Source organism: Colias philodice, chromosome 21 (assembly GCF_061535455.1).
Source record: "Colias philodice isolate Cphi_HAF_F1 chromosome 21, ilColPhil1 Martin Lab GWU primary, whole genome shotgun sequence".
Lineage (NCBI taxonomy): Eukaryota > Metazoa > Arthropoda > Insecta > Lepidoptera > Pieridae > Colias > Colias philodice.
In genome coordinates, this window is record NC_143106.1 from 5,780,840 (window position 1) to 5,806,993 (window position 26,154).

The 26,154-nt window shown below is 32.4% G+C and overlaps 3 protein-coding genes across 5 annotated transcripts; 2 read left to right on the forward strand and 1 right to left on the reverse strand.

The window, feature by feature from the left end:
• The first annotated feature begins 113 nt into the window (after positions 1-113).
• Positions 114-1,990, forward strand: unc-119 (unc-119 lipid binding chaperone). Its single transcript, XM_089708780.1, has 3 exons — positions 114-756; positions 837-1,009; positions 1,095-1,990. Exons 1-3 carry the CDS (start codon positions 407-409, stop codon positions 1,211-1,213), a joined length of 642 nt encoding a protein of 213 aa, XP_089564906.1. The 5' UTR covers positions 114-406; the 3' UTR covers positions 1,214-1,990.
• A 2,854-nt stretch (positions 1,991-4,844) lies between these two features.
• On the reverse strand, positions 4,845-20,488 carry LOC149478927 (uncharacterized). Of its 3 annotated transcripts, none has more exons than XM_089708775.1 (5): positions 20,343-20,488; positions 19,571-19,634; positions 15,824-15,947; positions 12,866-13,992; positions 4,845-5,322 (listed from the first exon to the last, which is right to left on the reverse strand). In XM_089708775.1, exons 1-4 carry the CDS (start codon positions 20,354-20,356, stop codon positions 13,445-13,447), a joined length of 750 nt encoding a protein of 249 aa, XP_089564901.1. In that variant the 5' UTR covers positions 20,357-20,488; the 3' UTR covers positions 4,845-5,322; positions 12,866-13,444. The 3 variants fall into 3 exon arrangements, with proteins under 3 accessions (XP_089564901.1, XP_089564903.1, XP_089564902.1); XM_089708777.1 differs by lacking the exon at positions 20,343-20,488 and adding an exon at positions 19,841-19,861 and having other exon boundaries at positions 4,846-5,322; XM_089708776.1 differs by lacking the exon at positions 4,845-5,322 and having other exon boundaries at positions 20,255-20,486.
• Positions 20,489-21,962: 1,474 nt separating this feature from the next.
• Positions 21,963-24,736, forward strand: LOC149478928 (macrophage migration inhibitory factor-like). Its single transcript, XM_089708610.1, has 4 exons — positions 21,963-22,082; positions 22,757-22,917; positions 23,612-23,784; positions 24,479-24,736. The coding sequence occupies exons 2-4, from the start codon at positions 22,810-22,812 to the stop codon at positions 24,555-24,557; spliced, it is 360 nt and encodes a 119-aa protein (XP_089564736.1). The 5' UTR covers positions 21,963-22,082; positions 22,757-22,809; the 3' UTR covers positions 24,558-24,736.
• Positions 24,737-26,154: the final 1,418 nt, after the last annotated feature.

The window sequence follows — 26,154 nt, forward strand, 5'->3', positions numbered from 1 at the left end:
GCTAGGCATTATTTTGTCATTGGCTATTGCTCGGGCTTTTGCTTGTGATTACTGATTGCTATTGGGTCTCGTATTGGGTGCAGAGATCCTATTGTTGATAATTGCTCCGAGTCCTATTGGGTAGCCATTGGTAATCGTATCAATGTCAACTGTCAAATGGTAGTCAATTCACAATTGAAATTTGTAAATTTTATTTAGCTGTCACTTTAGTGATTAGTCTTTAGCTGTAAAAATATTTGATTGTAACCAAGTGTAATTAATAGTGAATTGTTTAAATTGGAATAATAATTATTGATTTGGATTTATTATATAGGTGAATTTGAAATGCAATTCACTGCGAATTAAGTTCGATTGCAAATGTTTTAAAACATTTGTAAATTTTATTAGAACCAATAATTTGTTCAAAATGAGCCTTGTTGGAAAGAAGTGTGAATCAATAACGCTTCTTGAATCAAACAGGCAGGAAATTTTAAGTGAAGTAACACCTGATGATGTTCTTAAGTTAGATAAAATAACGGAGACTTATTTATGTAGCCCTGAAGCAAATATATACGATATAGATTTTACGAGATTTAAAATAAGGGATTTGGAAACGGGAACTGTCTTGTTTGAGATTGCTAAGCCCCCGACAGATTTTGGGGTGGATAATGAGGGTGCAGAGGATGGATCTGACGAACCACTTGATCCTAATGCAGGGAGATTTGTGCGGTATCAATTTACACCACAATTTTTAAAATTACGAACTGTTGGTGCTACGTAAGTGTCAATACTAGTAGAAATTGGTAAAAGTTTTAATAAACCTTTGTAACAATAACAATATATAAATTTATTTTCAGGGTTGAGTTCACTGTTGGTGCAAGGCCAGTTAACCATTTTAGAATGATTGAGAAGCATTTTTTTAGAGATACTTTACTGAAGACATTTGATTTTGAATTTGGATTCTGTATTCCGTTCTCTAAAAATACATGTGAACACATCTACGAATTTCCAACTTTGCCTTCAGATCTTGGTAAGGAAATATCCTGCTTATAATGATAATTTAAATGAATTTTTACATGAACATGCTAATTAATTATTTGTTATATAAATTTCAGTTGAAGAAATGATTGCAGCACCGTTTGAAACATGTTCTGACAGCTTTTACTTTGTTGATAATCATCTTGTAATGCACAATAAGGCTGACTATGCCTATAATGGAGGTATAAACAATTGAAATGCTTAGTCATACATTTTTAACTTGGCACTAATGTACTATTGTACTTCACAAATGTTTTCAAATGTGTGATATTTTATAAAGTCAACATGGTAAATAGGCTTTTGGTTTGTGTTTTAATAAGATGGGATACAAAAATGTACTTTTTATTAAATATTCTAGAAATTTCAGTAACTAAATAGTCTCATTTTTTTTCAATAATGATATTGTCTTAATCTCAAATATGTAGATAGAATTATATGACATTCCAACAACTAATATTAATAAAAGCAAAAAAATTGGTTATCAATTATTATAATAGTAGATGTGTTCATAATATAAATACCTATATGTTATTAAAAAATAGATGTGTAATACAACTGATCTCCACATTAGAAATCTAAAATACTTTTTGCATTTATTATATTTTGTACAAGTTGTGTGTAAAATTCAACAATTTAGATTTTATTAGTATAATTTCATTTCACAATTGAATTTTTTTTTTTTTTTAATTAAAAAGAAGTCTATTAAAATACAAATGTAAATTATTTCCACAAAATGTTTGGAGTCACTGTTGTTCTTTCTTACACATAAGCACTTAAGTTTGTCACTTTTTACACACCATTTGTATTAATTTAGATTGTAAGCAAGAATTTATACTTTAAGTTATCTAGTCATTTTGATGTTTGCTTTATTTGTATGAATATAGGATGAAATGGTATATAAGAAAACGTGTGATTAAGTACAGGGAGTGAGAATTATATAGAAAATCAATTTTGGTATTTTTCGCGACTGTATAATGTAATATGACATTCATTCAATTTCTTACTTTTGTTTATTGACATACATTAAATGTATGTCAATAAACAAAAGTAAGAAATTGAATGAATGTCATTGAGGTATTATTACTACGTATAGAGAGGACACCCAATGATATTTTATGTATAGATACGTTATATACCCACAATATATCCAAAAAAAATGCTTCATATGCAGTGTCAGGCACACACAAATACAATTTTCATTTTACTTAATTTATAACATTGACAGACTGTATAAGAGAGACGCCTCTAATAAAATGATATAAATAAAAAAGACAAAGATAGTTTGTCACTTCCGCGCAGGTGTAAGCAAAAGTCATAAGAATTCACCAATTAAATATAAATAAACAAATAGTTGCCATGGTAATTGGCATAGATAAACGACACAGAAGGTTCAATGTTATAGATGTTAGGTTTCCTGCACAAGTAAATAAATGTGACAATTTCATTTACTATTTTATGATTATTATGATGTCGTATTAAAATGAAAAAAAAAAATAAAAAACTTTTTTGGAGATATAACTGTATTAAGCATTTATTACTAGCTGTGGTGTTCGTTTAAGTCATCATCATTTCACCCGATAATCACCCACTGCTGAGCATACTGCATATAGTCCTCCTTATAGAACTCCATAAGGACCGATCTTACGCTATTCGTTTCAAGGCAGTTCCCGAAACCCGTACAAGGTCATCACTCCAACTTGTAGGATAATTATAATAATAGTGGTGCCTAGATGAAAAAAAAAGGATGAAATAAAAGAAAGGATGAAGTATAAGCCTTTTTTATCTAAAACACAAATAAAATTTATGTTCAATAGCTATTTACAGAAAAGCAAATAGCCTTTTTCGTCAGTAGCGATAATCTTTTCTTCAATGTATACGTATATATTCAACATCATTTTTGCAAACAAACATTTTTGCCATCACGATTTCATTGTATATAATAAATAGATATATTTGTTAATTATATGCACTGTGTGGATTTAAATATAAAATTAATCAAGTATTTACCCAAATCGAAATTAATAAAATAACCGTTCTATTTTCAATAATCGTATCTACATGATAATCTTTGAACACAGTGTGCGCTAGCTTTGTCACACTAGTGATTGAAGCAATGTTTTATCGCTTTCATTATTTCAATACACGTGTCAAGCAAGTGTCATTAATAAAGAATTGTAAATTGTTATTTTTACTCTTAAACTGTAATAATTTAATATATTTTGCTGTGATATGATATTCCTTTATCTTTCTTTATTTTTCTGCACGAATACGTGCACTTTCTGAACACACAGGAAGGCATTTTCGACAACTTTAATGTACCTATCGGCACACGCGCTCACTGGGACCGGTGACAATCTGACTGATTGCATTGGTCCCAAATAGGACCAATTCACGGAATCAGTTTTGGTGCGTTGATGACGTATCTACCTCTTGTTTCTATATATAATATCATTGAGGACACCACGAACAAAATCTGTGCGACAATCGCGGCGGTGCGGGGCGCGCGTGGGGCGGCTAGTTAGTCATAGATAGAAGCGATGTTTGAGACGCTTCGCTCTAACTCGTGTTACAAATAGTGTAGTAGCGATGCCCTCTCTAGTACGTAGTACATAGTAACTCAATGATGAATACTACAGTTCTATACAAACTTAATGGCTGTTCGGAAGTAAGCTGCGAATGCACGAGCGCGCAGGTATCCGTTAACGTTCCGGTAATATCTAAAATCGTTTTCTGCGCATCAGATTGTTCGATGTTCCGAGAATAAATAAGATTAGCCATTAGTTTGAATTGTACTGTACCCTCACGTTGTCTTAATTACTTTGTGTCACTCCTACAAAAAAAAATTGTTTAACTTTATGAAAGCACATAATGATTAAATATTGTAATGTGTGTGAAATTTCCTACTTACATATTTTATTTGTAACAAAAAATCTTTATAATGGCAAAATTGAAAATAGTTAAGTACAGGAATGTTGACAACTTTCTTTAATTTTGAAAATGAGTGAAAATTTAGGAAAGATCGACTATAATTGCCCGAGATTGAATTAATAGTAGAAAATGAATTTGCCCTATAACTGAACAAAATAAATAAACACGCAGCCAATCATATTATAAGTAAAAAACTGTAGATAGGTTATTACAGCTCTGGAAATGGCATGTTAACATGTGACTATTATAGCCTGTAGCCATAATTTACATCAGTTGTCTCTTTTTCGCTGACAATAATTGAATCTTGCCATCTCACTTTGACATCTAATCGTGTGTAGCGTAGTGTGCCGTTTTTGGAGATGGAATGTTGTTGGTACGTTGGTAATCTATTTACACCTTTTGTTATAATATTGCAGGTAACATAATAAGATATTGTCGAGTTCAAGTCTTTTTTTTTCGTTAACTTACAATATGGATAGTGCCTAATTTTCTTGTTTTGATGTACGGCAAATTTAAATATATCTAAAAACTAAGGTCTTATCGATCTTAAAATGCCGTCCATCGGCTTGTTTAACAAGTCACGCTTTAAATTGAATTTTAATATTTACCGAAAAAATGTGTTCAAATCTTTTTGTTTAATAATTAATAATTATGAATACTTAATTAAAAAAAGTAATGTTAAAGTTCGTGTATTGTGGAGTCGATGTTCACTTTGAAAGTAGAACATTAAAAAGCTTGTAATATTAGAGGGTACTTATAAAATAAAATAAAATCAATTAAAAAAAAGTTTATTTTATTAACTTACGATACAAAGGTCCTTGGTCTTAAAATATAAGGAGGAAATGTAAGAAGTAAAATTACTAGATTGGTATACCGTATAATCACGTAAGTTCTAAGTACTTATTCAATGTTTATGTATCACATCAGTATAATGCGATTCATTATAGAAACAAATCTTCAATGGCGGCCAAAGCAAAAAAGAAAATAAAAATAACGTAAATTAATAATTATTTTATTAATTATTTCAAAATGTTTGTTGACAAACTTTTTTGTTATGGTATTTGTGTATTTATATGAATTATCATATGTATTTACGTATACAGAATGTAACAAAATCCCCATAATATTTGTAATAAGCCCATAAAACTGAACAACTTTTCCCAAAGAACATATTATTTTGTCAAATTCCAATAAAACATTATTTACTTTCGCAAATGCATAATTGTCATTGTAAATTTATGATAAAAACTATTATAGGGAAAATCAAATACATTTTAGTGATTTTATTTTTCCATTTTTTTTGCATGCCGTACGGCCGTGTGTAAACGAGAGGGAATGATAAGCTCCGCCATTGAAGATTAAGGTGATTGCAACGATCTGTTCCCAGCCAATATCCCGCTAGATGGCGCTGAATTCTACATTTCTAGTTTATTTGAGTTTTTGCGTAATTGGAATAGTCATCAAACCTAGGAATAGTCATGGCGGTTACTGAATATTATATTTTATTGAAATATGTTATATCATTGCCTTAAAATCCACCCAATTCGGTAAAATTATGCGTTTTAACATCTGTCATTGCATACAGGGTCGTTTACACACACAGACGTATACAAAAATGATAAAGATTTAACTCTAGATGGCGTGAATGTAAAGCGCGTCACACACGGTGAAGATACTACCTATAATATTTTATCTAATCTAGTAATATTTTATATTACAGTATCTTAAGGTATCCGGTATCAGCGTTCTGACCATCATTTTTCTTTTTTCGCTGTAGAACCGCCATCCTGTTACAAATGACCCACAAAGGAGAATGACCACGGGTGGTATCGGTAAAATTTTAGTTGTGCCACGTATTCGTTATATTGTTAATTCCTATTTGTATTTATAATGATCATATGTATCAATATTAAGTCTTAATTAAACCGGATAAATTGAAATAATAGTAAAAGTAAAAGTTTTTCTTTTGAAACATGTATGAACTTTCGCATTAGTAGGAAGTAGGATTGTTATAAAAATAAAAGTTATATTTGTTGGCGTAAACTATTTTATTGTAATTTTGGGAAATAAATAATGTCAAAATTGATTACCTACAATAAAACGCAGTTTTATTTTATTACCTACATTACACTATTGTTTTTTTTTAATCAAAACATGTATTTGAAGTAGCAAATATGATATTATGCTGATCCAAGCATTTTCACTCAAAACTAATATCAGTAATGATTTGTAAAAGTAAATTATTTCAAAATACATTTCATAACCAACAAGTAAGAATAATTATTCATACAACAACAAATCAAAAACACTATTTACTATGGAAAAAAAACCAGGAAGGTGAAAAACATATTTACGATTTCGATGCACTCGACTTTTAGTAAAATAATAGGTAAAAATATTATTATGGTTTTGATCACAGACATATCTGTGGTTTTGATTTTAGCTACTAGTATCAGAAAGCTGCGTGTTCAATGCACGTCGGGGTCCCACAACTGTGGAGGAAGGAAGGTAGAATACCTCCATCGAATAAGTGAAGTTTCTCGACATACTCGATTTGCCGGCCGGCCTCAATGAAGATTGTCCGAAAGTTGTATATGTGCTCTGTAACGAAAAAATTTCGCTAGCGCGATTCAGAGTGAGGTGTCGTACAATATACCTAATGAAGTTTTTCATCTTTTTATTTTACTGCAAATACAAAATAAAAATTAAACAATGGTAATGTAAATTCTAAACAAACTACTACCAAAATACAATTAGAACAAAAATCATTTGACTTGTTTATTTCACCCAGAGGCCAGAGGCGGCTCGTGACAAAATTGTATACCTAGGTGTTCACTTGAAATAAAACAACGAAAATACAATAGCGTTCGGGATGATTTATTACAAAAAAATGAGCACCACATTTTATAAATGTCTATAACACTAAAAATTACAAAGTACAGGCTATTTCAAAACGAATTCAATGACTAGGTATCAATAATTAGTAAATCACCGAATTTGCATTCGCGAGCGTAGGTATCCATAGTGTTTGTCACTGACGGTCACTGACCTCTATAACTTATAGTTATAGAGGTCAGTGGTGTTTGTTGTGTAAACATGTATGTATTTGAGTAGTTAGTAGCATATTATATTCTGAATTTCTGATCCATGCCTATTCACTCAAAACTAATAACACTAATGATTTGTAACAGTAAATTATTTCAATAGGTAGGTATTTGAACATTTCCCAACAAGACGTAAGAATAATTATTCGTAGGTATACAAGATACAATAACAAATCTAATACACTATTTATTATTTTATTATTTACTAGCGGTCCGCCCCGGCTTCGCCCGTGGTACATGTTTACGTTTTCTCTCCATAAGAAGTAATAGCTAGAGAGCTAGCGCAAAGCTACCTGTATGTATTTGACCAGACCTGGATTTTTGTGTGTTGATTCCCCTATACCTACTATACATGAGATGAGGAGTCACTAAGCCCAGAGTGGTGGACGGGGCGCGCGCTTAGGTAAGACAGGTGGAAATTTTTGGCGAACTTTGAAACCATTTGACCACGTCTGCCATTTTGATATTTGAAAATAGATTATTATTACTATCGGAAAATAACAATGGCAGACCATTATCACGCGGATAACATTCTGGCAGACACTTATGAAAGTGCTGAAAAAAATACAATTTTGAAAGTATTTGACCAGATCTGCCATTATATATACATATATTTTATTTATTAGGGTCTTAAAAACTTATTTTCGAAACGGCAGACATTTTCATTGCGTACAGACTTCAGCAGACAACAAAACTTTACAGACTTCAGCAGTCAACAAGACTTAGCTTCTACATGGTCAGATGTATATATGTATTACGTTCCCTGACCTTACATCAATGATTTACTTTATTAATGTTTTTATGGTCATTTACATTTAATTTTGAAAACTATGGAATAAAATTTATAAATTTGATGATACAAAACTAAATATACATTTGTAAAGAATCTCAAATATAAAGTTGTGTTGCAAATAACAAATCATCATTTAAATATTTAGTTTATTTCTTTATTTAAGAAACAATTAACAATTACAAAACAACATAAAAAAACACGCATGCATTTATTGAAATGTTCATTCATCATCACTATCGTATGGCGTTGTGTGACTCGTCTTCATAATCCATTGAATCGGATTCTGTAAAAGTAAAACGTAAATTATATAATAAAAGAAATGAGTCATTATAAACTTACCTAGTAAGGCAATGCCTTTGATGTCGCACGATGCCGCCGCGCCGCCAGTGTAGGTACTTCTGCTGCTACATGAAGATATGCTAGGGTTGCAACAAATGGGAAATAAAACAATTGTAATTATTACTATTATGATGTAATCATTTATTCATATTATGTACATTCAAAACAATTGCTATTATTAAATCTGATGTAATTATTTTTTCATAAATATATAATTATTATTAATTATATAATATATTGCACTGTGAAATATTTACGTATCACTTTATTTTTGATGTTCTTAATTGTCTTTTATAAAATTTAAGTGACGCATTCGCATTGGGATCAACAATCCGATAAGAAAAGAATGGAGACAACATATACATAGCTTTGATTTCAATTCTACAGATACAAAATATACAATCTATCTAAAATGATACAACGGATGTTTCCTGCGTTTTCTCGTCAAAATACCGAAACAACGTAATTATTGTATAGTAGTTGGGCGTGAAAGTAAAAAAACAAATGAAAAGTGTTTTCCATATGATTATTTATTAAATTTACGCGATTAAGAATAATTTCAACGATACAATTTAGTAACCGAGAATTCAGAGGATTAAAGAAAATACCTGCCTGATCATTTTATCAAACTCTAAAAGAATTATGGTTATTTCGCATCACTCGGTTTATTAGTTTGGTAATAATTATTAAAGGTAGTTACAACCCTAGCCATTGAGTCGAACGGTAGGCAACACAATATCGACTTTGTGCGGGTACATATGGTACATTTCTTCTTGCTGTGAAGCGTAATTATTATTATTAAGATTTTTTAGGCTATTTTGAATCAGCTGTTCTAATTTAATTCTAGAAATTTATTAAAACGTGATTTTTTTAAAAGTATATTATGAGTTTATAAATACCTCAACCAATAGTTATTGTGTCCTATCCTCATTTCTTTATATCTTGGTAGTTAACTAAAGTGTTAAATTTACATAACCTCAACAACAACATTTACACTGCCACTGCACTAAAACTAAACTAACTAGCTCTCTAGCTATAAGAACCATCCTCGTACTTCAAGGGATATAATAAAAAAAGAATTATCGAAATCGGTTCAGCCGTTCTCGAGTTATGCGCTTACCAACACATTTTGCGATTCATTTTTATATATAAGAAGACTAGCGGTCCGCCCCGGCTTCGCCCGTGGTACATGTTTACGTTTTCTCTACATAAGAACCATCCTCGTACTTCAAGGAATATAATAAAAAAAGAATTATCGAAATCGGTTCAGCCGTTCTCGAGTTATGCGCTTACCAACACATTTTGCGATTCATTTATATATATATATACTAGCGGTCCGCCCCGGCTTCGCCCGTGGTACATAATATTTACGTTTTCTCTACATAAAAACCATCCTCGTACTTCAAGGAATATAATAAAAAAAGAATGATCGAAATCGGTTCAGCCGTTCTCGAGTTATGCGCTTACCAACACATTTTGCGATTCATTTTTATATATAAGATAAGATTATGTGAAAATAACCAGGAAGGTGAAAAACATATTTACGAAAACATAGTAACATAATATGGCTGTCGCTACAATAATTATATTTCAATTTTATCTTTTTATACCTAGTAGAACTGGCCGACGAATAAAAAAAATCGTATTAGAATAAATACAATAAATTACGGAACAAAAAAAGGATTGTAACTGAATTAGGTATGTTTGTTTCTGGGCGCACCGTTTTCGACGACGCGACGCGCGACGTAAGCGTATAGGTATAGGTACCTACTTTGCTAAAACAAACTAATAAAATTGTGTGTCTGTCTGAAAATTCGGAAAAGCATATTTTGCAAGTTTGTAATTACTTTGATAGTTTACCGATTTATAATAATTGTAATTGTAATTGTATAATATATAATTTGCAATGTGGTGAAATTTCATAAAAATCACGGGCCAATTTTTTGTTTTGAATCCCACCGAAAATATAATTGCGTTATTAGAATAATTAATTACTATACCTACCCACGATCAATTATTACAATATAGTCTCAAATGCATACTAGAGAAATATTGCAATTTGATTCAATTAAAATGCATAGCATACAAAAATAAATTCACAACACAAGAAATTCCGCGCGCAAATCATAGCGCGTGTCAATGAAATCAAGAATGTTTTATATCAAGCCGACGCGGACGACGACGCGACGCCGAACAAAAGTACCTACGACGGACGACCACGCTTCGAGTTGCCAAACAACATGAGTAATAAATTGTTTACAAAAAAAACAAGTTTTCCATTTTTCTGTATGAGTAGACAGAACTTCAAAACGCCACCTGCTACGGTTTATATTATGAACGATTGTTATAAAAATAAAAGTTATATTTGTTGGTGTAAACTATTTTATTGATCAATAATTTTGGAATTTAAAATTGTCAACATTGATTACAATAAAACGCAGTTTTATTTTATTACACTATTGTTTTTTTTATCAAAACATGTATTTGAAGTACCATATAATATTATGCTGATCCAAGCATTTTCACTCAAAACTTATATCACTAATGATTTGTAAAAGTAAATTATTTCAATATACATTTCATAACCAACATGTAAGAATAATTATTATTATTCCTACCTACAACAACAAACCTAAAACACTATTTACTATGGGAAAATAACCAGGAAGGTGAAAAACATATTATTATTTACGATTTCGACGCACTCGACTTTTAGTAAAATATAGTAGGGAAACATAATATTATGGTTTTGATTTTTGCTACTAGTATAAGAAAACTGCGTGTTCAAACTACTTGTTTGTCTGTCTGAAAATTCGGAAGTACTTTGGTAGTTTACCGATTTATAATAATATTGTATACCTATATCGTTGTTTAAAAAATATTCAAACACAATAAAATATGATATATGTACTGATTTATCACTGGTTTCAGTGATGAACTGATGAGTCAATTATAGCCACTATACTTTCGTCATACGTGTGTATGATTGATGTGATTTGCAACGTGGTGATATTTCAGAAAAATCACGGGTCAAATTGTCCCACCGAAAATATAACTGCGTTATAAGAATAACTATACCTACGATAAATTATACATAATACAATATAGTCTCAAATGCATACTAGTGAAATATTTTATTTGAATCAATAAAATAAAAAAATAAATAAAAAATAATAATAATACAAAAATAAATTCACAACACAAGAAAATCCGCGCGCAAATCATAGCGCGTGACAATGAAATCAAGAACTTTCGAGCCGACGCGGACGACGAAGGAGCCTAACAAAAGTACCTACAATCATAGGCGGCTCGTGACAAAATTGTATGGCCGTGTTCACTTGAAATAAAACAACGAAAATAGGTACCTACAATAGCGTTAGCAGTACAAAAAAAATGAGCACCACATTATAAATGTCTATTTATACACTAAAAATTATAGAGTATTTCAAAACGAATTCAATTATTATTTAGCAATAATTAGAAAATCCCCGAATTTGCATTAGTGATCGTATTCATAGTGTTTGTCTACACTAATATTATAAAGAGGAAAACTTTGTTTGTTTGTTTGATTGTAAATTGTAATGAATAGGCTCATAAACTACTGGACATTTTACCAATGTTTGCAAGTTTGTGATTACTTTGATAGTTTACCGATTTATAATAATTGTATACTTATATCATTGTTTAAAAATATTCAAACACAATATGATATAGGTACTGATTTATCACTGGTTTCAGTGATGAACTGATGAGTCAATGTTAGCCACAATACTAATCACTTTCGTCATACATGTGTATGAACTATGATTGATGTGATTTGCAATGTGGTGAAATTTCATAAAAATCACGGGCCAATTTTTTGTTTTGAATCCCACCGAAAATACATATATTACTAATTGCGTTATTAGAATAATTAATTACTATACCCACGATCAATTATTACAATTTACAATATAGTCTCAAATGCATACTAGAGAAACATTGCAATTTGAATCAATTAAAATGCATAGCATACAAAAATAAATTCACAACACAAGAAATTCCGCGCGCAAATCATAGCGCGTGTCAATGAAATCAAGAATGTAATTTTATATCAAGCCGACGAGCGACGACGCCGAACTAAAGTACCTACAGTACCATTTACCTTCAGTGTACAATACAGTTTACAGACCTACGACGGACGAACAATAATGAGTAATAAATAAAAAAAAACATAGTTTCTAAGGTCATTAGTTTTATTTTATTTTATTGTTATTTTCTTTGAACGATTGGAAATGAAATTACTCAATTTTTACACAGAACTTTGATTTATTAGAATTATGCTCATTATGCATAAGATAACGAACGCGAATGCACGACATCTAGCGCGTCAATGTCTAAACATCGCCTTTCGTTTAGACATTGACGCGCTAGATCTGTAATAAGTATATAGTCTATGCGCTAGATGTCGTGCTTTATGTCGTGTTTCGCTTGGCAAAAGTCACGCACACTACTGTAGAAGTGTCAAATTTTTCCGGTATTTTACTGTTGTTTTTCTAAGTAAATATTGTAAATTATTGATTAAAAAGGTCGAACGCGCACACATTTCATTATAGAGAAGTGATAAAATGATTAGTTTTAAAGAAATAGTGTCTGTGTTAAGTGTTTAGAGGTAATCAAAAATGTATGGAGGGACGGTCGGAACATCAACCTTACTGATCATTACAAGTAGAAAATAAATACGCTTACCGCTGTCTGCCCCTATGTAGATCTAAAAGGGGTGGATTAATAAGTACTAATGAAAACTATCAATATTGCTGGACGCCCAACGAAGCGGGCGCGGGTCAGTTATCGTTGTATGTCGTAGTAGTGTAAAAATAATATTTTGGTGTATTACATATTTTCATAATGTAAAGAAAGGCATACAATAGTAGGTATAGTCCGATAGGCGTAACCAGCTTTGCATAGGTATGCTAAGTGTGTGTGCAAAAATTGTAGTAGGTAATCAAGGGCTCATAGAAAATTTCCACTCTTAAGCTGCTAGGTAGAGAGGCATCCGCCGCGCCAGTGCAAACCTAATCAAATTCAGTCCAGTCGCTACGAAAATTTGGCGCAACAAGCACTTATTCACGTGTAGGTATTATTGTTTCGATAAAGGTCATTTATTGTACTGTAATTAACAGAAGGTAGGTACGTGTACACTGTGTCACTGTAGTTAACAATAATATAATTTCTCATGCAGATCTGATAAATGATAATATTAAGCTAGTATACTGTATAACAATTACTTATTACTTAGGTTACAAATACGAGATTTAACTCCCAAGCCGGTTAAGCTCCCAAGCGGCCGGGGAGAACGCGATGTTCCTTGGAAACTTTTATTATCTTTAAACGTTTTTTCCTTATTATCCATTTCATAACTCAAATACAATTTGTACGGAATCACATCTTCGTTAGCAAACGTTTTTGCATAATCTAAGCTTATTATTGTTGATTTATTTTCAAGACACGAGTTATCAAGCGTTTCATCAATAGAATAACAAGTGTCAATATACTCCACAAATCTTCGACCTTCATTTTTCCCATAGATCCTAATTTTGAAAGTCCATTTAGACGCCGTAATTTCCGTTTCCAGCATCTGAACCGCTATTTGAATTTGGTTGCTACTTTGTGATACATTAATGTACAGTAAAAACTGAAATTGACCTCTAGAAATCAATTGCATTATTCGATAATTTTGTCCAATGTGTAATATACTCTCTTTGTTAACTTGCGTTTGACGAAATTCCTTGTGCTGGTAATCGAAATGACTCATAATATTCCCGATGTTTCCTAAAAATATTGAAAAAAATATGATTTCAAAAAAAGTGAAAGTTTGTAAGTATGGATGTATGGATGTTTGTTACTCTTTCACGCAAATACTACTGAACCGATTACAATGAAACTTAGCACACATATAGAGGGTAACTTGGATTAACACATAGGATAGGTTTTATCCCGGAAATCCTACGGGAACGGGAACTATGCGGGTTTTCCTTTGAAAACGCGGGCGAAGCCGCGGGCGGAAATCTAGTTATATTATAATGATTAAATTGCTTAAATCCGTTAAAATCTTCAATTTCTTCGTAAAATCAAACACAAAAAAATACCACATTATGTTTCCTATCTATATTATAAACGTGAAAGTTTGTGAAAATGTATATTTATGTGTTTTATGTGTATGTTTGTTACTCGAAAACAACTGGACATATCTAACTGAAACTTTTCAGTAACCTCAGAGTAACACATCTATACTAATATTATAAAGCTGAAGAGCATGTTTCTTTGTTTGAACGTACTTATCCCAGGAACTACCTACTGGTCCGATTTAAAAAATTATTTCGGTGTTATATATATAACCTGTATAAGAGGAAGGCTGTAATACATATATAAATTTCACGCTAAGACCAATAGGAGCGGAGCAATGCGGGTAAAACCGCGGGGCACAGCTAGTGAGCTTTATAAATACCTACTTGATTTTTCCAGCGGGTTCGTCAGCGGGTGCATCATAGTAGTATCACAGATAACTAAATACCTAGTTACTACGTAGGTTGTAAGTATGTAGGTGGAAGTATTATAAACATGAAGACATTTCTGTGGAGTGTGGATGGATGTATGTTTGTTGATTTTACAAACAATGGCCACTAAACTGGCTGTGCTGCAGCCATAGAAATCTAAATAACAAGACACATAGAAGTGCTTTAATGTCATAATTCGTATGAAAACCGCTGTCGCCAAAATCAACACATTTAAACCGATAGCTAAACAATACACACAAGTAAACTATGCCTTTTATTGGACAAGTTGATTTTAGTGAAAACTAACTTAAATATTAAATTAAGCTTTTTAATATGTATCCTAACGCACGAATATACGGTTTATTTTAGAATAACATCCCTAAGTATATGAGACGTTTTGTTTCTTTTTGCTCCAATAAGGTTGAAACTGTGTCATTCATTGTTATTTCGATTACTATGGTGACACTCGTAATACTTGTAAATATTCTATAATTTTAAGGAAAAACGGCATTATTTCTAAAAAAAAATATTTACCGATGAAATATTATTCCTTTATTAGTATAATTACAACTTGTGGAAGAATTTCCGCAATGGGAAATGCTGAAACACACCATGTTTACACACATACGTCTCCATAGCAACTGAACTGTGACGAACACACTGGTGATGTGAAAGTCACCTGAGTGGCGACAAGGTCACGCGCGCTTACGACTTCTAGTGTCTTGTTATTTAGATTTCTATGGCTGCAGCTAATGTACCTAACTGAATAACACATAGTAGCAGATTACAGATAACGCTAGTACATACATCATAACATGAAATACTAACTTTCTGCCCGCTGATTCGCTCGCGAGGAATATGACATTTCTTACGAGTTACGACTAAATACTTAAGTCAAAAACCTATCTGGAAAACCCCTATTCCATTTTTAATGACCTATCCAATGACTGACTCATATTCGCAAATAGAACATACATACTTATTGCATAGCAATTACAATTTACACTTTTAAAAACTATTTAATGTACAGAAACGGTCTGGTTACTGTTGTATGATATGTATAGATTTGCCAAAAATAAGGCTACAAAATAATAACAAAATATTACCTTTCCATGGACATCCATTAAAGATTGTATTAGTAGGACACACAAATTCTTTGTATGGACATTCCGCTAAATGGGCCTCCAGGGAATTATCTCTTAACACTTTCCTACAACCCAAAGGACAGAACTGTAAAGAGTTTTTTTTTTATTATACTTTTTGTGATTTTTTATAGAATTAATATATTATATTATTTATGTAAGTCTTAATTCTAATGTTAATTTCACAAGCTCGGATTACTATATAGTTATGGCTTGTTCCTATCTGGGCTTTTGTTATTTGTAATAATTTAATTATATTGCAATACGCGTTTTTATTGGACTACATTGTAATTTATGAATAGATAAAATTATTCACATTCATAATAAGTTAGACTGCAAACTTCGCGACGCGTTACGGCGCGATAATCGACATATTCGCCGACTTGGTAAAATTTTGTCGCGCAGCGCCGCGGCCGTGGCGCGTAGTTTCGTTGTCGCGTAGGTAGTGCGTTTTATCGCATACAATTTCATTGGAAGGATATTTAGTTCATTGAAATGTTACATTTTTTAGGCCTAACCTTGCGTTTTTTAGAGGACGCAATTTTGTTTTTTTGATATGTAGGGGGGGTCAGTGTGAAACTAAAACCAAGTTTGTCGCCACCCTTGTCCCACGGCCGCCATCTTGAAAATAGCGGTTGGAATGGTTTTTACGATATATCTCTTAAACTATTTATTTGATAAAAAAATATCGTTAACATTATTTGTTGCAAATTAAATTCTCTACAACTTTGGTCCAGTAACTTTTTGTCGTAGAACTATAAATAAAAAAGTTATAAGCGAAAATGTTCAGAAATTAGAGATGTTTATATTTTTCAATAAAACTTTTTTTTATAATTTTACGAAGAAATGATATCAGACCATTTTTGTAAATTGTTTTTCGAGGAACAACTTTTACCTACAACATTTTTTCATTACGTCAATAGCTAATAGTACGAGATCCGGCTGCAGGATCAGTGCGTTCATCTGTTTTTTGCTGAAAACCGAATTTTTATGTATATTTATAATTAGGAGAATATATACCGACTAGGTTGCCAGTCAAAATTTGGCCGCAAGCATGTTTAATTAAAATTTTTCTAATCGATTTTTGGGAAAAAAATTCGTTCACTTGTTTTTTGTATAAAATGTAGTCTACATCACGTCAAATGATATAAAAATTCTAAAAAATCACGGTTGCCGCTTTTCACCTGGCCGCAACATCTTGGCAGCCTGGTGCAAACAGGTATGATTTCGATTTATTTTTACGTTCATAACGCACATTTATGAATCATATATCAAATTAAAGCTAATTTTTCTCTATTTATTATCATATATGGTTGCCTTATTAAATCCGGCCGCAAATAAGGGTTGCTGGCTTATAAAAATTATAAATATAAGATTAGTGTGTTCATCGGTTTTTTTGCTGAAAACCGAATTTTTATGTAACTATATGTATTTATAATTAGGAGAATATATATCAACTAGGTTGCCGGTCAAAATTTGGCTGCAAGCATGTTTACACTCAACCTTAAATATTCAACATCTTTAACAGCCGGCAACCCTTATTTGCGGCCGGATTTAATTAGGCAACCATATATGATAATAAATAGAAAAAAATTAGCTTTAATTTGATATATGATTCATAAATGTGCGTTATGAACGTAAAAATGAATCGAAATCATACCTGTTTGCACCAGGCTGCCAAGATGTTGCGGCCAGGTGAAAAGCGGCAACCGTGATTTTTTTGAATTTTTATATCATTTGACGTGATGTAGACTACATTTTTTTCAAAAAACAAGTGAACGAATTTTTTTCCCAAAAACCGATTAGAAAAATTTTAATTAAACATGCTTGCGGCCAAATTTTGACTGTCAACCTAGTCGATATATATTCTCCTAATTATAAATATACATAAAAATTCGGTTTTCAGCAAAAAACGATGAACGCACTAATCCTATATTTATAATTTTTAAAAGCCAGTAACCCTTATTTGCGGCGGGATTTAATTAGGCAACCATATATGATAATAAATAGAAAAAAATTAGCTTTAATTTGATATATGATTCATAAATGTGCGTTATGAACGTAAAAATAAATCGAAATCATACCTGTTTGCACCAGGCTGCCAAGATGTTGCGGCCAGGTGAAAAGCGGCAACCGTGATTTTTTAGAATTTTTATATCATTTGACGTGATATAGACTACATTTTATTCAAAAAACAAGTGAACGAATTTTTTTCCCAAAAATCGATTAGAAAAATTTTAATTAAACATGCTTGCGGCCAAATTTTGACTGGCAACCTAGTCGATATATATTCTCCTAATTATAAATATACATAAAAATTCGGTTTTCAGCAAAAAACCGATGAACGCACTGATCCTGCAGTGGGATCTTAGACTATAAGGTTTTACAGCGCTCAGAAGTGAGTACTATTTTTCAGTAGTAACTATACATAATATATTGGCTATTGGCTCTTTTCCCAGACTCCACAACAATGTAAGAACACTGCAGAACATTTCAGCCCTGCTTTTCGACGTAAAAAAAACGCGCTTCCAGACTCTATCTCCTGGGTGGTGGGGAAAAGATTCAATAATTAATTATTAATGATATTGCAAAATTAATTATTAAAAATATTATAATAACAAAAAAAACAATTATTGATGACAAATTATTATTTACACACATAATATAAGTATACTGTATAGATCAGAGTACTGAAAATTAGTACTCACTTTGGAGCGCTGTAAAACCTTAGCTATTTACTTATTGACAAAATGTTGTTTACAAAAGTTATTCCTCGAAAAACAATCTACAAAAATGGTCTAATATCATTTCTTCGTAAAATTATAAAAAAAAGTTTTATTGAAAAATATAAATGTCTCTAATTTCTGAACATTTTCGCTAATAACTTTTTTATTTATAGTTCTACGACAAAAAGTTACTGGACCAAAGTTGTAGAGAATTTAATTTGCAACAAATAATGTTACTCAATGTTTTTCATCAAATAAATAGTTTAAGAGATATATCGTAAAAACCATATCAACCGCTATTTTCAAGATGGCGGCCGAGGGACAAGGGTGGCGACCCCACAAACTTGGTGATAGCTTCATACTGACCCCCCCTACACATCAAAAAAATAAAATTGCGTCCTCTAAAAAATGCATCCCCAAATGTAACTTTTCAATGGAGTAATTAAGCTACGTCACTACGCGGCGGCCGCGGCGTAGCGACCGCGACGCGACGCGAGCTTAGTGAGGACACGGATCCAACACGCAGAGGCCCTTTAGAGAATTCTAATGTTAGTGTTGTGGGACACCAGCCGCAGCCTGCCGATGACTGCACTATAGAGATACAGCCCTGGGTAGTCCGCGGCCTATGTAGGACTATTGCAAAAATAATGGACAGGAATAAAACAGGAATATGGATAGGGGTGTTAATTGGACTAGTAGGCTGGGTCTATGGGGACTATGGACGCGCGTTCACGTATGTTCCCTATAGCGGCGACAAGAGTCATCAGTCAGTATTTTGTCCCCCGACAAATGATTCTCGCCTCCTTCACGCGTGTGACACGTCCACATCACATTCGCGGCCCCGTGCCATAGTAACAAAGTGATTTTGGCAGCAGCTTCTACGTCAATTTCGCACCGGATTTTACGAACGATTGTGAGTATCCATGTGGAGGAATATATACCATGATATTTTAGAAAAAAAGAATTATTTTTTTTTTAATTTTACCTTGCCTGGAGCTAGACGGGACGACATATTCCTTAATTTGGTTGTTAATTGTAATGCTGAGACACTGAAATTAAGATACTTAAATTAGATCTTCACGGTAAGAGATGGATATTAAAAATACAAACATACGGAATCTAAACTACATACTTCAAAGACTAGTCCTTTTTGAAACAAACTTCTTTTGTGACTTTGAATCATTTTTATTACCTTACATTTTTATTATCAATATTATCAAAATAATCATACAAATGGACACAAAAAAACACGTACCTATGTATGTTTTTAATTATTCAAAGTAAGTTATTCAGTAGGTAGACATCTATAGCGCCCATTGAGATAATATTACTACGTATGGAGGAGACACCACGAACATAATCTGTGCGCCATTTTTTTGCTCTAACTAAGTTTTAAAAATTATTATATAGTTAGGTACTTACCGATGAAAGTTATTCCTTTGCACTTTTCCGTATTATTTGTATTATTTGTGCAATATCGTAACACACACTAAGGCATATTTGATGCGTTTCACTTTAAAACCATTAAAAGAACCGCTCAACATACGCCACATGGCGTATGTTGAGTGGAACATAAGTGATGTAGGCGGTGTCGTCTCCATATTAATATTAGCTCAATGGTTGCGCCATCTTCCAATTGATGGTTTTAGAATATTGTCGTGGTACTCACCTTTCTCTGTAAAACTTTCCTAATTGTATAATACACTAGTAATACGTATAAGAATAAATACGAAAATAAATCTTGTTACCGTATGTACCTAAATACTGGCATTGATTGGTGCTGAATTACGAGTTACGAACTTACGACTGCCGCGCGGCGCGCCGCGCCGTGAAATAATTTATAAACAAAAATGAAAGGCGGATTTGACTTATATTACATCTCAGTATTACATTCAATCACTTTTTGTACTGCGTGAAAACCCTACCATAGACAATTGCATCGATTACAAAGATAGTAGTTTATATAGTCAAAGACCAAAGTATAGTATATAACCACAGATTCTATCGTACTATTAACTTTGTAATAACTAGACTGTGCACCAAAAATATTTGTTTTGACCAATTTGATAAGGTTTTGATAAAATAAGATCGGATAAGCTGCCGCTTACCGACCTAAAAACGATCCGAGCGAGAGGTCTCCCAAAAGGAAATGGTCCTTGTCTAATGTTTGGAAAACTCTTTTGATTGGTTAATCATTGATGTTTGTCGAAATGGTAGTTAGGGTGACTATGAATTTTGTTTGACTCTCAAATTGTGTATCAGTAAAAAATATTTCAATTTAAGACTTAATTAAGCGAAATCCTCGAGCACGTAAGATATAAGGTTACGATTAAAAATTGTATAATTCAGCTATTATTGAAAATTATAACTAACGGTTTTTACACTTTTACGGTACAATATACGTACACTGTTTTAGTTCATTGTTATATACATATATATTAAATTAGGTAGCGTATTATCATTATAATATGAACTGGACATTTACCCGCTCACTTTTTAAGAAATTTATCCCTTATTTTGTTGAACCGTGGTCACCTAGTTCTAATCGCCGCAAGGACGTATGCCGAGACGTATGCAGAAAGAAAGAAACTGTGGGTGAAGAAGAGACTCTTACGGTTAAGTCTACTCTTAGGCCGTATTCAGAAAGAAAGCTGGAAACTTATAAGCGCTTACCGGCGCTTGTCAGCGCTGGGCGCTGCCATATAAAATTTGTATTGGTCTACTTCAACCTGCTTCCTTTGTGTAGAACGAACCAGCGCTGACAAGCGCCGGTAAGCGCTTATAAGTTTCCAGCTTTCTTTCTGAATACGGCCTAAGAGTAGACTTAACCGTAAGAGACTCGTACTTCACCCGCATAGACCCGCATATACTCCACTACATCAGAAGGATGAATGGAGTAATGCAGGACTTCATGCAGGCATCTTGACTTCTTCTTTTTCTCTACCGTTGTAAAATACTTCTCATCGGATGTCTATTGACACCTGACAAGGGTGTCATATCACGGCCGTGAGGACTGAGGAGTCCTTGTGCTATCGCTTGTGGCTTTCACGCAGTCAGCACAGATTGTACACTAATAGCAGAACCAGCCGGTGTCACGTTGGACACTTGTCGGGCTATCGCCTATCGTAATGAATCAAACATGATTTTATCGGACATCGGAACTTCCGTAAATGATGAGCAGAGCAATTGTTTTATTCTATTGTATAAAACTTTAAAATGAAATCACAGTTAAATATGATCCTTATTCTGTGTCCTTGGTAAATGATCATAATAATTAATAATATTATATTGAAGCTACCCTGTGGATATTACATTATCTGAGATTTTGACATTTGAGTTTTGACGACTTACGTAGTAACTAATACTTAATCTGTGTTGACGACAGACTCGACGACAGACGAGTAAAAAGGTCATAAGTGTTGTGAAATGTGAATTCTGAAGAAGAAGTCATATCACCAAAGAGCCACACTTCTTTTCATATCAAATTAATTACCTACATAACCACTCAAGTGCTGAACGACCGGGAGCCGGTCGATCCACATTCAGGGGCTTGTGCGTTGCGACCGGCTCCCGGTCGATCAACAGTCGTGGGTTTTGCGTTCGCTTTATAAAACGGTCTAATAACCTTCCTCTTTCTAACTTATATGACATGTTAAGGAAAGAACAGGCTAGCTATAAATCAAGATAACAACATAACCACATGATTTAAGTGACCCACTTTTCATGACACATTGAGTAGGTAGTTTTTTGTACAAAAAAATAAACAAGGAATGTGTAAAAAAAATGTATGGGAGGGTATGATGTTTTTATTTTCTCGTAAGAAGAGTGTAACAAAGGATCAATAAATATTAAAATCTCACTGAACAGCTGTTTTAATTTTTTATTAGCACTAGACAAAATGTAACAAAAATTACAAGGGTACATTTGCTTTGACTGGCTTTGACTCAAGTTGTTTTTATTTATTTAAATGTTACCATGTTTTGACAAGGCATAGACTATTTTATTATCTATGAATATACATACATACTTGCAAATGTGCTTTTGATAAAGGAATCTGAGATAATCGACTTTAAAAAAATATTGGACCGCCAAAAACCCCAACTGCGGCGGCACCGGGAGCCGGTTTCGCACAAGACCCGATTTTTGCAAAATGGCTCCCGCACTTGAGTGGATAAAGTTTTCAACGTGTATTGCTTCATTTCATAATAAACCTCCATACTAAAAATGCCGCACTTTCGCATCGAAACAAATGTTCCAAAATCCAAAATACCATCAGATTTTGTTGTAAAAGCAGTTCCAGTTTTGGCTAAAGCTCTTGGGAAACCAGAATCGGTAATTTCGTTTTTTATGAAGCTTTTTATTTTTATCTAGATACCTACTAGATATAATTGCCTATTAATAAAATTTTACACCTTGTAATTAAAGATAAGTGTGTAATAAACATTCCTATGTGAGGTATAATTATTAGGGTCATCACTTGTGGTGTATGATATAGAAAGAAATATATTTTTTCATTCAATTCAATGGAAATTTCATTTATCTAAGATCATTTTTTTCCCTGTGTATTTGTTACCAGCTATCTCCATCACATTTATTTATTCAATTAGACTTGTTATAAAAGCACTTTTGAATTTTCATATTATTTTTAACATTTACCACCTATAAAACATTAAATAAATGTGCATATATTTTACTTATGATATAATGTAACTATATTTTTTATGTATGTTTTTATTTTATAGTATTAAGTTTATTTATAATCATTATTTATTAATATTTTTGTTTTTATTATAATTTATCAATATTATTTATGTTTGCATATACATATGTACTTTTTACCTACCTCCTTCTTCTAGATATTTCTTTCAGTTGGTTGCCTGTAAGAGATCACTCAAGTAATAAGGCCGCCTTCTGTGCTGTTTTTTCTTTAGAATTAGTTTTATTTGTATTGTGTTTTTATTGGCAGCACAATAAAGTGCATAAATAAATAAATAATATATAATTATATGGTTATTAAATATTTCAGTATTGTGTTGTGTCAGTTATTCCTGACATTCCCATGAGTTTTGGTGGCACCACGGAACCCTGTGCAATTGCAAACCTTATGTCTATTGGATCTCTTGGTGTAGAACAAAATAAAAAACATGCAAAGGTTTTGTTTGACCTGGTTGAAAAAGAATTGGGTGTGTCTCCAGACAGGTAAATATATCCTTAAAAATATTATATGTAATAAGAAATATTCATTTAAACCTTAATACAAAATCACTACCTACTTTTGATTCCAATAAATGAAATATTGAGCCAGTTTACACGATAAAATGTCTTTTCAATGCATGGATATTTTTTATGATGGGTGATTTATAATAACATTTTTTTTATTTGACTATTGAAAAATGAATAGACAAATAACGGAAATACAGAATATGGGCGGTGGACTCGCTTACGATCAGGATCTCCACAAGCCCGTTTGCCCACTCTAATATTATATAAAATAAAAAAAATCGGATTAGTTCAGATATATCTGACCATAAGACTTAAGAGTATAAGAGTGGAATAAGGCCCAAGAGTACTGATACCCTAACATGTTATAAGAAGGATACAATAGAATGTTGTGAGTTTGAATAAAAATATAAAATTGTCTGTCTAAGGTGGAAACTTAGATGATAAGGATATTCATGTTGACTGAAATAGCCATTTTTTTAAATCTAATTATCAATAATCATTGCGGTCTCAATTTACAATAATTTACTAACAATATTGGTTATTCGTCTGTGGTAGTAATAAAATATTTTTATACTGTATAATTAGAAAATCGAGATAAATGAGAGCCCATATTTATGCCAATGGTTTTGTGAAATATCATGCAGATATTAATGATATTATCTTTTTACAGAATGTATATAACCTTCCAAGATGAGCCTACTGGAAATGTTGGATTCAAGGGCACTACATTTCATTCTATTTTTGGATAAACAAAATCATTGTTTTTTTGTATACAGTTACCTTCTCTTTATATCCCCAGTCCCCTCCTTGTATATTCCTAGAAAATTATAGAGGCTTTTTTTAATTGGAAATTAAGAATAAATGTTCCCATTGTTTTTTATGTATAAAATGTCTTATTATTGTTGTAAATAAAATATTCGTTATAGTATGGTGATTTTTTTCTTATTAATTTTAGGATTTACCCAAAGGATAAAACTGGCCCTACCTATTTAAATCTCAAACTTTGCTGTCTGTTTGTCTGTCTATCAGTATTTCTGCATTTTCACATTGAGTTACTATCTACTAAGTCTTTCAAAATGTATAAAACAACTATGTATTTCAATCATAATACATCCATACTAATATTATAAATGCGAAAGTAACTCTCTGTCTGTCTGTTATTCAATCACGCATAAACTACTGAACCAATTTGCATGAAATTTGGTATGGAGATATTTTGATACCCGAGAAAGGACATAGGCTACCTTTTATTGCGAAATATGTACCACAGGCGAAGCCGGGGCGGACCTCTAGTATATATAGACTACAAGCCCGCATAGGACAAAAATATGGGTCAAATGAACCACCAGGGGACATATCTAGAACGATAGCAGAGCAAAAAATAATAAGATTCATCACTATGCCGTCACTTGTAAGCTGTCCAACTGAGTGCAGATGAGAATTGAAAAGTACAGGTAGACTCGGTAAATTTTGGTCATATATTTTTGTACGGCATTCTTAACCATCGATAGATCCATTAAAAATAATAAGAAACCGCTCAGTGCCGTACAAAAATGGTGGTCCACCAAGTCGGAATTTTTATTTAATTTCCGAGAGTTACCGGGGGTAAATTTGGTCATTTGACCATGCACGGCATCTGTGTCATACTATTGCTATACTGCTTTTAATCCATTATTCCGCAACGCCGTACAAAAATCATGGGGACAAGGGGAAAAAATCGAGAGTTGTAATCCCCTCTCTTTCCCCACTCCAGGGGGTCATTTGACACAACACGAAATAAATTTATTTTTAAAGTATTTTATGCATAGATAATATTTTTTCATGTGCCGTACATTTTCGTTGGTTCAAAGGGGAAAAATCTGAAAAAGAAAAAAATCCATATAACGAAATGTTTGCTTTATATTTTTATAATAAAATATAAATATACATTAATATTAAGAAGCTCGAGGTGGTTAATTATGACCTTGGAAAGTCGGAGTCAGGTGGAATGGACTCCGTTAAATTGATGAACTAATAAAAAAGCTATGAACGAAAAGATGTGAATTATATGCAATCAGTCCATGAATACAGGTAAAGTCACAAGCAAATGCTAGTAATATATACATATTCAAAATGTACAAGTAAAGCGCTTTCAAATGATACCAAACACTGCATATTTATCTTAACTTTATTTTTTTACTCTGTATGTTTTGTCCGCTAGAGGGCGCCACATTAGATTTTGTGAAACCCCATATAGCCTTTAGCTAGCTGGTCGCTGGTTATCCAGTGAACAATTCAGACGCTTCTAATGATATGTCATTTGTCGAATTCTGATAAGTAGTTTAGAAGTTACGAGGGAATAGATGA